Source organism: Canis lupus, chromosome 36 (assembly GCF_011100685.1).
Source record: "Canis lupus familiaris isolate Mischka breed German Shepherd chromosome 36, alternate assembly UU_Cfam_GSD_1.0, whole genome shotgun sequence".
Classification (NCBI taxonomy): Eukaryota; Metazoa; Chordata; class Mammalia; order Carnivora; family Canidae; genus Canis; species Canis lupus.
This window is the reverse complement of record NC_049257.1, coordinates 8,076,735-8,094,021: the sequence shown is the minus strand read 5'-3', so window position 1 is coordinate 8,094,021 and position 17,287 is coordinate 8,076,735. Positions and strand designations below refer to the sequence as shown.

Genomic DNA, 17,287 nt, shown 5'->3' with positions numbered 1-17,287 from the left:
TCCTTGGCATGTCTTACAGGTTACTAGGATGTTGTCTGTATTTAATACATCTTATGAATTCTGTCCTTGTCTAGCAAGTTACTTGCTCGCTCATTATCTATACGTAACACATCCCAGGAGTTTTGCCTATACCACATAAGTGATTTACCATTTGCTTCTTGTTTCTTATGTGTTTCATCCACGCTGTTTATTGTTTTTAGTGTTTTTTTAAACGTTTCTGCCAGAAACGAACAATGTCACACGATATAGTAAGCACATCAGAGTGTGTGTGCACACACATATATATTGCCACGAAAAAAGAATGAGGGATTAAAACAGATCAATGGAATTCGAAGATCTACAAATTTGTGAACTAAAATCAATTTGTTAATTTCAAAGCATGGAAATATCGCACAAACTAAAGATTGATTTTGTATTTTATCTTTTCATGGATTTTAATAGAATTTAAAATCTTCTGGTGCTAAGATCCATATTCCATTCCCAAGTGCTCAATGCAAGTCTTGTCAAATTGAAACATATCTGAGAACATTAAAACTTCAAGTATAAGAACTTGCCATTGTAATACTTATTATTGGTCTGAAACCTATTTAGTTGTTTAATTAATGCATTTGCTTTTTTACTCTCCCTGCTATTTCTGCCAAGTGGCATTGATCCTTTAGCCACAACATGTATAAAACTATATACTGTACACACATAAGAATTGATATGTATGATCTCTGAACTTGAATTCTTTTTTTTATAAATTTATTTTTATTGGTGTTCAATTTGCCAACATATAGAATAACACCCAGTGCTCATCCCGTCAAGTGCCCACCTCAGTGCCCATCACCCAGTCACCCCTACCCCCTGCCCACCTCCCCTTCCACCACCCCTAGTTCGTTTCCCAGAGTTAGGAGTCTTTCATGTTCTGTTTCCCTTTCTGATATTTCCCACTCATTTTTTCTCCTTTCCCCTTTATTCCCTTTCACTATTTTTTATATTCCCCAAATGAATGAGACCATATAATGTTTGTCCTTTTCCGATTGATTTATTTCACTCAGCATAATACCCTCCAGTTCCATCCATGTCGAAGCAAATGGTGGGTATTTGTTGTTTCTAATGGCTGAGTGAACTTGAATTCTTTGATTCCTCTCATTTAGAAAAAATAATTGCCCATTTCTTTACTATTAGGACATAGAATATGTGTTCAGTTTGTTGAGGAGATAAAAACGTGAGTGAGTGAATGGGTGAACGACAGGGACAGCAGTGATTTCTTCAGCAAAAACTTGCAGTTAGCCTAGACTAAAGTCATAACTCTGCTACTTAACTATGTACAGGATGACTGGGTCAAGTCACTCAAGCTTCTCTAGCCTCAGTTTCTATCTTGGATGCTTACACACCTGCAGTGGTGTTTAAGGACTAAGATATGATATATGGAAACTATATATGCTCAAAATGGAAAGTGTTGTACTAGCAGCTACGTGAAATCTGATGAACAATGAACTTTACTTCTATTATTGGTGTTCTCCCTACTGTACGTACACTACCTTTAGTCCTTTCCTTAGGACTAAAATTAAAATTTTAGGATCCCTTTGTTGCCTTGTCAGGGATACCAATTATCCTGCCAGAATAAGTCAGATTACTGAAAACATATGTTTTCAATATGTCCTAGGATTATAAGTGTAAACCCTTAAGGGCACACGCATGTAGGACTGGATGATTTGGAATTGCCCACTAATAATAATTATTATTGTTATTTGATTAATTAGTTATTATCATAGGAAACTTTACATCTCAAGTACAATTAAATCTCTTCTTGACATCTCTTTTGACATAATCCCAGATCTGTATGTCCCTTGACATACTTCTCACTTTGATTTACTTCTGTTAATCTCCAATTACACTAACATTATAATGTTATCACTAACATTATATTTCCTAACTCAGCTTAGCCTCTTTTGGATTTAAAATCCAAAATATTATGTGTCTACTGGACTAACATCTCCAACAACATCTTTCCTCCACTTTACTCTAAACGGCAAAAGTATAGAGAACAGGTTTGAAAAGAACAACTCAATTCAGACTTGGACTTTGCAGAATGAGAATCGCGGGACATTTTCCAGAGTCAGGCTTGCCCTATTTAGTTTCAGCATTTTGTTCAAATGTGAACTGTGAATCACAGCCCCATTTGTCTCATTCAAATATTCATATTAAGTACACGGTGCAATAAAAACAGATATTAAATAATCTATCCTGAGTCAGTTTCACTGCTGCTCCTTTTCTGCTTTCATGATCAATTAAACTATATGTAGGGCTAAAGCGTTACATAAGAAGGGTTCTTATATATTTATATATTATGCCTACAGATATACATATTTAGGGAAATCATTAACAGTTGATCCTAAAACAGAGCTTCTCAAACCTTACTGTGCATCGGAATCATCCAGGGATCTTGTTAAAATTCAGATTCTAAGTTCTATGATTTTAACATTTTTGGTAAGATTTCCCTTCTCTTTATATCTTTCATTCAGAAACAAAATAACACAAATAAGTGAAGAGCTAAAGTTTTCTAAGGAAGCAAATGGCCCAAATTTTCTGTTCTTATTCCCACAAAATTCCCTTTTTAAAAATGCTGTTAACATATGCAAAAAAGGAGAATTAGTCCTATTGTATTTTGCTATTTTCCTTTGAATTTTAATTTAAAACGAGAATGAAATTAACAAACCAGTTGGCTCCTTGTGAGCTTTAGGGGGGAGAAAAAAATCATCAGACGCATTTTGCAAGTCAGATGGGTCAGAGAAGCAAGTGAACTTGTACATTTGATCTGTTTCTTAAATACCAAAGGCCTGGACTTACACATATGAAAGAAATGGAAAAGGAATTTAGCAACTAACAGCACCTCATGATAAAGAATAGTGAATAACATGCAATACTGTGACTTGGAGAGAATCAGGTAAAATAAAGGTAATGTAAATTTGAAACACTTAAGAAATGACTGGACTATTGCAGCCCTGAAAGAAATGTGCCACTGAATCCATTTTAAAGAATAAATAAAATGCTCACAAGAAAGTGAGCAAAGCCTGATTAAGAAGCAAATTACTGATTAAAAATAGAGTCTCGACGTGTTTTACATTTGAAATCAATAAAGATTAGTAAAAAAATGTAGTCTCCTTTGATGCAGCTGCATTTCTGTTAAGATCTTATTAAAGGAGCCCAAAACCAATGAGGTTTATCAGAACCACTAGTGGGACTTAGGAACTGAGCAGCAGCCGGGAGAGAATCTCCGTGCTCCCTCTCCTGTCCTTCTTGTTTAAAGCAGGGCCATACATCTGTTAGTGGTGCTTGAAATTTTCTCAAATGCTTTGCAATCTTGGACTGTTTTAGGATTGTCTTCCCCCATTTGTGTCTGTCCTGCAGACTTGAATCCCAAATGACTGCTGACATCCAGACCATCTTACAGTTGCTACAGAAACAAACCACCGTGGTCCCCCCAGCCTACAGCATGGTAACTGCTGGAGCCGAGTATCAGAGACCGGTCATCCGCCTGATGAGAACCAGCCCCCCCGCAGCATCCATCAAGACGGACCGAAGTTTCAGTCCTTCCTCACAAGTGAGTGTCCATAGTGTAGAGCCGAGAGTAAATATCTCTCCAGATGTGTTTCTGGGGACCACCTGAATCAGAATCATCTGGGGTGCTATAGGAAATGAAGTTTCTCATCCCCATCTGTTTCTGCTCGGTTTACATTTCTGGGAATAACCCCCTATAATCTGCATTTAAACCAGCTCCCCACTAATTCTTATGCTCATTTCAAGTTTGAGAACAGTAAATCTAGAAGAATGATTTTAAAACACTAGTGATTTTTTTTTCTAAAAAAAAAATTCTTTTCAAGAGTCAATCTGCTTAATTTTATGTATGGTAGAGCTGATAGCCCTGGATCCAAAAAGTGCTTCAAAGAAAGGTCTGTAATTGGCTGTGGTGAAAAGGGGCACTCATGGGCAGGCTCTCCGGAAGAAAGGGGAGGAGAAATAGCAGCTGTTCAAAGATCTGAGGCTCCAGGGCCAGCAGACTAGTAATCTCATTTGTGCCCCACCCCTCACCAGAGATCTGGAAACTTTTCTCATCTCCATCATGGTAAGAGGAGGATGATTAAAGTGTCCTTTATCTTGCCTCTGAAGACCCCTAAGTGCTTTTGAATTATGTTAATATGAAAAGTCTAACTCCCTTGGAATTCCAGTTAGGAAATTATTCTTAATTGCTCAAACCCAATAGCCAAATTGGACCTAAGAAAGGTGGACCCAAGGGCAAGGACTTACTGAACAGTCTTGTAAACTTTTTTAGGAGTTTGGGAATTTAGTGCAAAATGTTCTAGGAAATGAGACCACATCAATAATGGGGAAATGTACAGAAGGAAAATACTGAAATCTTTCTGATATATGATAGTAGAAATGTATTTATTCCTAACTAGTTCTGAATGTCTCCGATATGGCAAAACCATGTACTTCGTTCTTTGTTTTCAGTGGATTTAGGTAATTGTTTCTGGCCAAGGATGAGTGATATTTCTTTGTTTTTGTTTTTGTTTTTTCTCTCTCTCTCCTCCTTACACTGTCTACTCACCATATGACTCCTGTTTCTGATCCCAGTTTTGTCTTGAATTTTCAATTAAGACTCATCTGGAAAATTCAATATTAAATTTATTATTTTTTTTTAAGAATTTGATCTGGCCGCAGAGTAAAATTAAAGTATTTGGAATCGTTGTTTAGGATAAACTGATGCCCAACCTCTAATGCCTAGACCCATCTTTGGGAAGGAAAGTTTAGTTAATACCACTAATCAAATATAGATTTGTGGGGAAATAAAATGTATTTAGATTTCATGAGTAAAATTTTAGGAGTCTGTCCAAATGAATTATTTAAAAAAGTGTTTTCTTATCTTTCTCTCAGTGTCCTGAATTTCTAGACCTTGAAAAATCTAAACTTAAATCCAAAGAATCCCTCTCAAGTGGGGTGCATCTGAACACAGCTTCAGAAGACAACTTGACTTCACTTTTAAAACAAGACAATGATCTCTCTTTAGAGCTTCACCCTCGGCAAAGAAAAACTTACCTTCATCCAATTAGGCATCCTTCTTTGACAGATTCATCCCTAAGCACTGTAGGAATCTTGGGTCTTCATAGGCATGTTTCTGATCCTGGTCTTCCAGGGAAATAATCATTTTGTACTATTTACTCACATACAATGTAAGTGCTTTTAATGGCTGTTTTCCTTTTTTTGTATTTAAATCCTCTCTACTTGACTCAGGGGCTCACAAGTTACCATTATATGCAAAAGTACTGTATATTTTCCTAAATTGAAGCTTGTAAGGTAAAATTGAGCAATTAGGATGTAAATATACATATGAACTCTTTTGTTCCAAATGTTAAAACTGCCAGCATCTCAAGGCATCTTATTATTATTTTTTTTAAATCATGTGCATGTTAGGAAACTCCAATTTCTCTTGCATGGAGACTCCTACTTACTACTTTTACTACCCCAGTATTTTGTTATGAAAATGCCTTCCAAGCAAGTAAGAAACCAAGGAATAACATTGCTCATGGATGCAAATCAGATGATCCTCAACTCATGGAAGTTCCAGGGGGAGAAAAGGAGCTTAGTCACTTTGAGAACAGATAGATACCCTTCTGTATCAACATGTTTCTAGTTACATTCATGTCACCACACTGAAAAAAAAAAAAAAGTTTTAGAGTTCTAAATCTCTGATCACGTAGGGAGTCATCTCCTAATACACGAATATAGGCCAGCTTTAATGAGGACAAAAAGGCCTTTCTATTTAAAATTCTGTCTCTAACTTAATTTACAAACTACCTAAAATATTTCGCACTGGCACATTTCCTTGAACATTTAGAAACAAGTTTTTCGTCATTTTTCTTTCTTTTTTTTTTTGTGAGGTGGGGAGGGAGTCTTCTCAAGAACTGCTAAAGCATGAGTGACGTACACAGCTTTGCTCTGATTCATATTTTAGTGCAATCCTGAACTGGATCAAAAGAGTGAACGCACATAGATCTTTTTAAAAAATGTGCAACCTAGTGGATGTGCATGGTAAAACTAGCTTCCATGTTGTTCCATGGTTTTCTTATCCCAGCTGTGGAAAACCCATGTGCTTTTACCTGCCGGTAAAGAAAAAAACACACCAGCAGTAAAATTTCAGTTTTGTTCAGTTATTCAAACACGTATGAAAATGTATTATTTATCATTGGGATCAATATATTTGAGCCCCAGAATATCAGAACATATGATGGAATGTATGTCAGTGTCTTTAACTGTTCGATTTTTTTGGAGGGAGGATATGCCTCTCAGAAAATTGAGATATGGAAAAAAATTGCAAGAATCCGATTTGTCAATTTTTAGTCAAGTTTTATTTCTCAATTCATCTGAGTACAATTTTAAACTTCTTATGGGCTTGCTCATTATATCCTGCCCTAACAAAATTTTGAAATTCTTGCAAGTTTCTTCATTCTTTAATAATTCTTATACTCGCATATATTTTTAAAGATATTATATCTGTGCGCATTATTAAATGGATTAATTTCTATCCCAAGGGATAGAAATCTAATCTGTTGACTTACTTTCACCTCTGACACTAATAGTTTCAAATATAAGCAACTCATTTACATTTACAAAGCGGTTGCACTATTTAAAATATGATTAAAGTGACCTTAAGTTGCTCCCTATGCAATTTTAAATGGTCACATGTGTGGGAGGCAGTCTGTAGGCATGAGCAAATTCGTATCCCTGCTAAACATTTGAAAAAGCAAAACAAGTATGTATGGCAAAATGATCAGTCCATTCGATAAAAAACAGAACAACTTAAGCTAGCTTCCCAAACCATGTGGTGTTGATGTAGTTACACATGTAGGGACTAACTGATGCTTTCCTTCTTTGATTCAACAAACACTTGTGTGTGCCTAGCAGGGGGAAAGAAATGGCTAACTTGGATTCAGAGGACTATTTAGGGATTTTATATCCATTTTTAGGCACATTTTTGCAGCTGCAACAAATTCCATAAGGATTGCCAGCCTAAGCTCCAGGGAAATTCAGAATGAATTTATCAGAGACTGTTCATCTGTAGGGAGCGAGGATTTGGAGCTGAGGAATTTAATCCTGATTGTTGGATTAGTGAATGCTTCAGCGGCAACATTAGTATGACATGTGTAAAATTCAGCATTCCATGTAAAGCCTTCATACTTCTCTATAAAAACTAAGCATGAAGGCATGGGAAGATGAGGAATAGTGTACAAGTATTCAGCTTGTTTAAATTCTAGCATAACACAAACTTTTTTCCTCTAAATTCCTTGACATAAAAGAATTGCTTGATATTACACTCTAAGTCTCAGAGAATTAGACAGGATTAAGAAGGTCCCCTCTTATAGGATCCTAGCATACAAAGAACCTAAACAATTTAAAGATGTAGTTAGTGAGACAGAAATGTCAGAGGCTCAATGGTTAAAATGACTTATGGATGACCAAAGCAATTCTCTGTAGTTACAAAATCCATCTCCTTGTCCAAGCCAGAGGTCTAATGCCTAAAGTCATTGTCACTTTTCCCTTGGGCTGTAGCAAACAATCTGATCCCTTCATGTGGGAATCCTCCCGAAAGGCAGGATTAAGGCTACAGCCCATTATAGCAGTATAGCAGTGCTCTCCTTCTAGGTAATTAGAAACACTAACAAAACTCCTTTTGTTTCCAACTAAAATCTTTACCTGGTTCCCAAGCCTAAATAAAATGCCATCTAAAATCTGAAGTTACCTGAGTGACAAATTTTCCCACTGTTATTAATTGCTGGGCAGAGAGCTGGAAGTATCATTTAACCCCATAGGGGAGTCCCATGTTCTAATTAGTTGATAAGGAAACTACAGATGAAAAATGCTGAAGCAATGTCCTTGCAGGATTTTTAAATTAATAATCACTCATTCAACCAACATGAGAAGGCAGAGGCAAATTTGGGATAGCCTAGTTTTTTAGGTCCATGATAACGGATTGGTCATCAGAGATGAATCCTCCCACTGTCCCAGTCAGAAGATATGGAAACTACTTGGTGTGAGGTTGAGTACGTATGTATGAGAGTTGCTTACAGATCTTTTTTGAAGTTTTATCTTTAGCAATGGTTCCAAAATGCCTAAAAGAACAATGTCCTTAACTAAACGTTTTAAAATTCCCATCATATATTATCAAAGGTTAAAATTTAGCACCTCATCAGCATATCTAAAATAATCATTCTTACAGCATCTTTCCTTTGAAGGCTTTTCATGGTTAAAAAAAGAGAGAAAATGTAGTAGATCTAGTTATTAAAAATGAATCACAGCACCGACTAATTTATAATACAGTAGTCTTTAAACTGCTTATTTGTGGTTAAAACGAAAAGTAGATCAATATATTTGAGTAGATTTCTTATTGCAAATCAAAATTTTTATAAATTACAAAAAACTTCAAATGTTATTAGATTTCTAATCATATTTTTGCAGTACAACAAATGTGTCTGTCATGTGAGTTAGAGGCACTTGGAAGACAAGCTGGTCTTCACATGTAGTCCTAGAATAGCAGTACTAACACCTTCGGGGAACATGCTACAAATGGATATTGTTGGGCCCTACCCAGACCTACTGAGTCAGAAACTCCAGGGGTGGGACCTGGCAATAATCTTTTAACAAGTTCTCCCCTATATCATCCTAGTAAACATAAGAACTTTGAGAATCATCAATGTAGAGCATGGGCTCTGCAGTCAGACCAACATGGGTCTCAGGATGAGTTCTTTCATTAATAGCTGTGTGACCCTGACCAATTTAATAAGGTCCCTGAGTCCTTTTCCTGAATTTGTAAAAATGAGATACCTGTCTCAAGAAACTTAAGGAAGAAATGAGAGAACATGTAGTAAAGTGCCTGGCACAAAGTAGGTGCCCCCAAAACTCTAGACTCTTTGATTCTCATCTAGGAACATGATATTAAAAACAATCAGGAAAACAAATTAGCTTTTATGTAATGTGCTATATGTCTCCAGCTAAATAGCCATTACCAAGACTGAGGTTTTTGATTCAGAACACACAAGTGTAGTTATTTTCTCCAATTGTATTTTGCACTATTAGGTTTATAGCTTTAAAGTAATACTTACTATTTATAATAACAGCGAGAGTATGAATGTCATTGTTACAAACCTATCTACCCTGAATCAGTGTGAAATGCCAGGTATGCAAGGTGATCTGTGAATTCAGTACTAGTAGAATGTGGTCTGTAAAGACTAGCTCACCGGGAAAGCCTCTCTTTAGATCCACGATATAGTTCCCACATGGATATTGGAAAATGCATTTTCAAAACACACTCTTAAAGGAAAGTACACTTTTTTTTTTCTTCAGAAAAACAGAATTGATAGTTGTAGTGGTTCTTTGCAGGCATCTAGGCCCACACTGCCATGCACAGATACGTCAGGCAGCCAGCCTAAGTCCAGTGTGCAGTGGTAGAAATGGCAAGACTCAATGTGGTACACCTGAATTAAAATCCTACCTTCTCCACTTACTTTCAAGACAAACTCTCAGTGAGCCAGGAGCCAAAACTATAGAGGGACAGTCTTAAATATCTTGAGAGGTGTTGAGGAGCCTCTGAAGCATATATGTGGAAGTGCCCTGTACACCATTAAGCACCATGTAAGGGTAAGGTCATTATGTAACACGTGTATCATTACAATACGGTGCTATTATGGTGGAAATGCCATAGCATGACCTAGGTCTTCTGAAATCCTCCCATGGCGCTTTCCTCTACCCGACAGCATTTTCACTCTGTGACAAAAATCTCTAGTGATTCTCACAGCACTCTCAAAGACCCAGTTAGTCAGAGAAGGAGAACACCAGTGCTAGGGATGCTACCACAGCATCCCAGGATTTGTCAAATCTTGCCCTTGTCCAATACCGATAGCATTATATGTTTGCGTTGCAATTGTCTTCTAGGTATGCAATAGCTTCCCCCTCCCTCCCTCCTAACTTCTTAAGGGTTCTCATTCAACGCTACTTTCTCTGGCTTCCATTTAACTTACAATGAAGTGATGTTAACATTTTAAAAACTAAAAGGATGTTTTAAAATGCTCTATAAAGTATTAGTTGTTGTGACTGATCAGTGCCTGAGCTTAGATTCATTACAGGTTGTGGTACAAATACACCTTACTCTAAGAATATGCAATACAGAAGAGAAAATTCACAGGAAGACATGAATTATTAATGATTGACGGCATGAAAAGAAAGCATTGCAAGGCTTATTTATATAAACTATTAAGCAGAGGTGGAGAAAGATGACTAATAAGTTATTTAAAACTAATACATTATTACTATGAATAGACAGATAACATATTTATAGGAATGCAATGTTAAGAACACAGAACTATACAATTGACCAATTTCATTCTTCTAGCAATCATAATCAAACTTTTAAATGAGAGTAGCAAGTATTATAGAAATGCTCCCAATAAAATATTTTTATTATGAGAAGTGGCAAAATTAGCATGGTTATTCTTGAAGAGCTAATGTCAAAACAGCTGAATTCCTAAATTGTAGTCATGACGTTTGTTACTTCCATTAGTTAATTTAAGAGATACAAAATAATTTGGTACACATACGGTTTTATAGCACTGTATGTTTAACCTGTATTTTTTATACTTCCCTTGTGCATACTGCTTTTAGATTGAACATAATCATACCTGTTAGCATTTAAACCATATCTTTTTTTTTGTACTCATGTTATATTAAGTATTTTGATTACATGTTAGAAAATTCCACACCATTTCATCATCCTTATTTATTTAGGAGTAAAATTCAAGGATCAGTACTATCTTATAATTACCTCCTCTGTAGTTTCTTCAAAATGCCTCTACAATTACAACACTGAAATTATATGACACCCTTTTCCCCAAATATTAAAAAAATAAACATACTGAGGAATCCCTAGTTTTCATCTCCTAGGCACCCGATTTTAATGAAAGACACATTTACCTGCTTTTAGCTGAAATTTGCATTCTATGATTTTAGATAGGAAAATGTACATCAGAATGTTTGCCAGTTGAGTACATTTCAAAAAATGTGTGTTATCACATGAAAATTTCCGTCATCTGATACAAAGAAGCTCACTCACATTGGTTAAGTAGTAAGTACCTTGGAATGCTTTAAACGTAATGAAACATTCTACCAAAACATTCTTTTTCCTTGTCTTTATGCACATAATGTAGCATGAAATCATGATGCTTTTGAAATAATCTGTGCAGAAATATTTATTTTTTAGCAAATATTTTCTTCAAAGATTGGTATGTGGTATTGACAGTGTAATCTACTTGCACAACTAGTTTTGCAATAACCTACAAGTAACTGTAAATAAGAAAAATGTAAATTTCATGTAAAAATGGTTGCAAATTTTTGGTAGCTAAAAGTGTACAAGTTGTATTGAAAATATAGTATATATACATAATTTAAGAATGAAGCATATAATTTCTGATCTATTTATATGAAAATTCAAGAATTTGTAAAAGAAATTATTTTGGGGAAAAGAAAGTAAATCTCATTAGCTAGTTAGAATACTTTTATTAGAGAAGCCAACTATTTCCAACATTTTACTAGGCATAGTGCTAGATATAGGCATGGTGGTGCTGATGTATTTCATGAAATCTCATAATTGTAACAGTGCTACTACAGTTTTACTGAGTTCCACTGGGGCATCAGTAAACTGGATTGAATGGTAAAAAGCAGTAAATCTAAAATTAAAGAAACATAAAAACACTTCTTATTGGCTATCAAGAACATAATGGTAATTTACTGAAACATTTATGTTTCACGACTTAAGATTTCCGATAACTAAGCAGGCTTCAAATTACATGGGACATAAATTTTGTATAATGTGTACATGATTCATTTTTTTCACCGAGAATGGAAAATCCAGATAATATTATTTTCATTTGCCTAAGTTTCATATACACTTAATTTCTAACCCCCTCAGAATCGTTTATCTGTTATTTTATTTTTTTTTGAAAATCCAACTATCTTCAGAGAAATCTTTTCAATAAAATGTGTTGGTCATAATGTGGCATTTTCTAAACTAAAGGCTATTTGGTCCTTTTAATGGCTAAGATTCCCCACCATTCATTTTTTTCAGGTTTAAAAACCCAAGAGAACATTTCCCTATTTAATAAATGAAAAACCAAATCAAATATAGATTAGCAGAAAGCAATATACTGGTATCTTTAAGTGAGGTTGATTAGAAAATGAGAATCAAAGATCAAAGTATGAATAAGCTAATAATTTAACAACTTAAAATCTCTTGCCGTAAGATAAATTTGGGGGTGACGCATTTAGATAGCTTTGGGAAATTAAATATCCATCTAAAAGTTCAGCTAATCCTAATTTTTTTTAAATGGCCTATCATTTTCAAAAGAATATGGATCTTTATTTAGTATGTTTCTGGAACATTCATACCTGTTCAGGTTACCCTCTGAAATTCCAGTGATCACAGCAAGATAAGTGATTAAATACAGCCAGCTAAAATGCCAATGACTGCATGTATCTATAAAGTACATATTTATATTTTCATGCTTAAGGGAAAATGTTGGGACACCCCCCCCCACACACACATGCATACAATGTATCTGAAGATACTAATTCCTGGCATACTTGTGTCTGAATATAGCTATTAAATGACATAGCCCAATTCTCATTTTCTGTAAGCTTTCCAAATGGCCAGCATCTCTGACACTGTGGAAGGGGCACACCTGGAAATAAAAGTAGCACATCGGCAATGACCCTCTTCATCCCCTAACTGTATGGCACATCATAGTAATGTAGGAGTGCTGCCAATGTCTACTTGCTGTATATTCAGATACACAAAAGCACATTTGAGTTTTGAATGCTCGCAAAATAATACACAAAGCTGCAAATTACCAAGCTACCTGGGTAAAAGGAATATTAAGTAATATAAGGTTCTTTTCTTCATATGCCAGTAAAATATGTTTTTTAAAACAAGTAGAAAAAGACATGGCAAGAAACACTTAAAAGCACAGATTTCCCAGCATCCAAATAATGAGTTGATAGTGAGTCAGAAATTTTTCATTAAGTATCCTAGTGTTTTGCTGGAAAGTAGTTTTGTGCTCAGTTTTCTAAATTACAGGAAAAAATTAACTTAATATATGGACATATGTGATGTTATAACCTTATTCTAGTCTACAAATTGCCTAAACAGTATTCGTTTAAAATCCTCTCTGCATTCATCACTATACCAGAAGCTCTAAATATTTGTTTTTTTCTTTGTATCATCTAATTTTATTATAAAGTCTAGACATATTCTTAGGTGATAGCTTAGCATAGTACATTTATTTCAAAGTACTTACAAGACCAAAAAAAATGTGATTTTTAAATACAAGTTTCAAAGTACTAAAATACCTGTGGTTGTATTTTAAAATTTAAGAGAAAAAAAATCCTAACCTGAAAGCAGTCTTGGATTTTTACTCACTAAATATAATTATCAGACTTTCACAAATGTATTCCTACTAAGTTCCCAGAAAAGTGTTACAAATAGGAGAAAACATATCATCTATGAATCTGTCGATCATAAAACGACAAAAGAAAAGCACATTTCTGACAAACAGTATGTATTTAGTTTGTCCAGTTTAGTAATGCCAGAAGAGTACAGTGAACTTGATTTGTATATTTTACTTAAATTGATTTTTTTGTCACTTTTTAAATTGCACAGACTTTCAACTACATTAATAAATTCTACTTTCTTCCAGGGTGAATACCTTTTCTGGAAATAAACATATCGTTTGACATTTTTAAATTACTTTTTGTTTCTGAATGCATGCCTAAATAGATCAAATGAGCACCGTCCTTGAAATTACACTTAAAGTGGACCAAATTAAGATTCCAATAGTATTGATTTCCCCTTGATGTAATTTAACATGTGTAAACTGCCACTCAAAATAGAAGTGCAATACCTGACATTTAATCATTTGGCAGTGTTTTAGGCATAGGCGAATTACTGCACTGTTATTTGAACTGAAGCATCTCATATGTGTAACAGATTTTGTATGATACAAAACTTTACAGCAAGCTATTTGAATGTTTATTAAAAAATTCTCAAAATGACATGGAAACATGTTTACTGTATAAATAAAAGCACTTAGATGTTAAGAGTGGACATTATTCAATAATTTACATCATTACAAGAAAAGTGGGTGTGAGTTAAACAGTACAAACCACCACACTATATTCATATTCCAGTCATTGTTCATCATCAGACTATGTAATTTTTACTTTAGTGATGGATGTCTGTTTACATCAATTTAGAGCATTAAAAAGTGAACTGCATTTCATTTGTATAAAAATCCAAGTAAAATAATGCCTAATGTTTGGTAAGATTATCTATTTAATGGAAAGCACAAAAGAACTGGCAATTAAGTTGGACTGGCATAGAGAATCAGTTTTGCTAGAGAAAGGAGTTCTGTGGTCAAAAAAAGTTTGGAAAAACTGGGTCAAGTAAAAGTAGACAGGATTTTATGTACCTCGGGCTTTATTAAGCTCCCTGAAAAGGATGAAAATTTCCCAAATATGTCTGATCAAAACTATTTCACAGACTTCCTGTGACCAAAATTCGTAGGAACACCTTTAGAAAAGGATGTTAGAGAATCATATAGAAAGTTCTAACACAAAGTGTTTGGCAAAAACTTATATGAATAATACCATATGTCATTTTTAAAGTTTCGTCTCAACTGTTAGCCTCCAAATAAGAGAAAGTATAGCAGACCTCAGAGCAGTACAGTGAGATTACCTATAAGTTGGATGTTAAGATCCCAGGCTGTTGAGTCATATTATCACCCTTATTCAACATGAATGATATGAGCACATTTATATTAGTTTTTTCCAACAAGACTTCTAATTCGAATCCTGTTATTTTGTTTATGGCTCAGTTAACATCCTCTCCAATTATCAAATATATGTTCGTGGAAAAAAACTAACAGCCAGGGGATAAAAGTAGATGGTTTATTTAGCCACACATTTTTATACTGCTGACCAAATGAATATAGCAGCTAATTATTTAAAATTATAACGTCAAAATGACTATCCAATTCTTCCTTTCCAGGACCTTTAAAAGTTGATGTAAAATTCTGTAAGTTTATAAAGTTTTCTTTTAAGATACTGCCATTCATCCTCCACCCTTTAAGAAACAGAATTTTATAAAAAGCATAATTATTTTGGTCACCGGTCATACTAAAATCATGTCAATTTGTACTCATGTTTGAAGCCAGAAGAAATTCAGTTAAAGTGGAAGAAAAATACACGGTTTCTTAAATCTTAACTAAGACTAAGAATGTTTGCCAGGAAAGCAGCTCATTAATTACAACAGCTCACAAGGGGATCTTAAATGCTATGGATCTGATGACCACTTTGCAACTTCCACAGTAATGCCACAGAAATAGGCTGCGGCTGCGGTGGTCAGTACCCCCACATTACACACCTGCACTCAACGACTTACCAGTTTACCAACGCTAATGGTGAGCTCGCAACTAATGTTGAAAAAGTAAAACTTCCAATTTCTGAAAATTTAAACAAAGTGGTAGATTACTTGACTTTTTTTTAACTTTGTTAACAGTTGGCATTATGTATAAAATAATTTAGCTTAAGAGAATACATTGAAATGTTGACACTTCATTAGAAATATGTATCACTTCCAGAAAGTCTAGCTTTAAAAGGAAGATGCCATTTTAGGCCATCTACGTTGTCACTGATGGAAAAAGGGCAGCCATAAAAGGTATGTGTATCAAGAACTTCTTTTCCGCAGAAGACAAAAAAAATATATTGAAGAAAAATATGCACTGACAAAAGCCAAGGGGAAAAAATGCCTCCTGTAGCCTTATGGTGCACCTAAGGTGCTATAGCATAAAATTTCAGCAACTTTCTCTCTTCATAGACAAAGACTAGCGAGTTTCTGTTCTTGAAAATGTGATCAAGGAATAAATTCTTCCACAAATATGGCACAAAATCTAGTCTTCTCCTTCTAGTTCACCTTGAACACCAAGGACTACAAACAAAAAAGTATAATTTGTAACCTTCAGGTAAGTATACACTAGCTTTATCCAGCTTTCGTTATTTGACTTCTTATGTACTCTATCTTGTAAGTACAGTCTTCTGGGCTAACAATGTTAAAAATTAAGGTTAAAAGTTATTTACATCAATTCATCATATACCAATATTTTATGATACTATACAGATAGCTGTCAAGCGATAAATTTCCTAAAAGCAATTATTGTTCCAAATACAAAAATGCTTCTTTTATTGCTCTGAATTATGCACCAAAGGATAAATACGTAGAAAGGGAACAGATGTAAAAGGGAGAAACACAGAAAAGCCCCAAGAGCTTCAAATTCAAAGTAGTCCAGTTAGTTTCTTCCAAGTAAAAAAAGTTCACAGTGTTTCTTCAGCTTTCAAATTCTAGACGTTCAAATTGCCATAGTACCCTGCAAAAACTAATATAGGAAAAATCATCAGCTGGTGGCAATAAAATGGTTTTTGTTTTTGATTAATTACATTCCATAAAAGCATTTTAACAAGAGGGGAAGTTTTAAGTGTTTCCAAGGCTTGCAGTTTAAACCAGGATATACCAGCAGGGAAATGAGGGAAATGCTGACCCTCTAACTCCCCTATAACAAAAACAAAACAAAACCCCCGAAATATTGATGTACATGTGAAATATAATTTTCCTATAGTTTTAATTAAACTCAGGCTAATTACAACCATATGAAATGAGAAATGACGGGAGAAATGAACAGCATCATAACCATAGATGAAAATTTCCTCTCTCTTAAAGATCACCAAAAGTAAACAACGCTTTATAAAAATAATGGTCGGTTTGCCCTCAAAAATAATTTGAAAGATAAACTGCCAAAAACACATCATAAAATTTATTTATTTTTTTTTAAGATTATTTATTTATTTATTCAGAGAGAGAGAGAGAGGCAGAGACACAGGCAGAGGGAGAAGCAGGCTCCATGCACCGGGAGCCCGACGTGGGATTCGATCCCGGGTCTCCAGGATCGCGCCCTGGGCCAAAGGCAGGCGCCAAACCGCTGCGCCACCCAGGGATCCCACATCATAAAATTTAAAATTGTCAAGTTGGAAAATAAATGAATGAATGAATAAATAAACAAACAAACAAACAAATAAATAAATAAAATTGTCAAGTTGGTATTTGTATAAATACTGGATCATATATGCAGTTAGCTGAAAAATACAGAAA

General features: G+C 34.7%; 2 protein-coding genes across 7 annotated transcripts in view; one reads left to right on the top strand and one right to left on the bottom strand.

Annotated features, from left to right (window-relative positions):
• Positions 1-14,184, top strand: part of KCNH7 (potassium voltage-gated channel subfamily H member 7) — a 479,507-nt gene extending 465,323 nt beyond the window's left edge. The window contains exons 15-16 of the mRNA XM_038584668.1: positions 3,397-3,589; positions 4,921-14,184. Coding sequence (XP_038440596.1) covers positions 3,397-3,589; positions 4,921-5,187 — 460 coding nt within the window. The 3' untranslated portion in view covers positions 5,188-14,184. The remainder of the gene's footprint in view (positions 1-3,396; positions 3,590-4,920) is intronic.
• The window catches only part of GCA (grancalcin), a 53,821-nt gene continuing 50,627 nt past the window's right edge, over positions 14,094-17,287 (bottom strand). For all 6 annotated transcript variants that reach the window (XM_038584670.1, XM_038584673.1, XM_038584671.1 and 3 more), the window contains one exon: positions 14,094-16,517. In XM_038584670.1, coding sequence (XP_038440598.1) covers positions 16,491-16,517 — 27 coding nt within the window. In that variant the 3' untranslated portion in view covers positions 14,094-16,490. The remainder of the gene's footprint in view (positions 16,518-17,287) is intronic.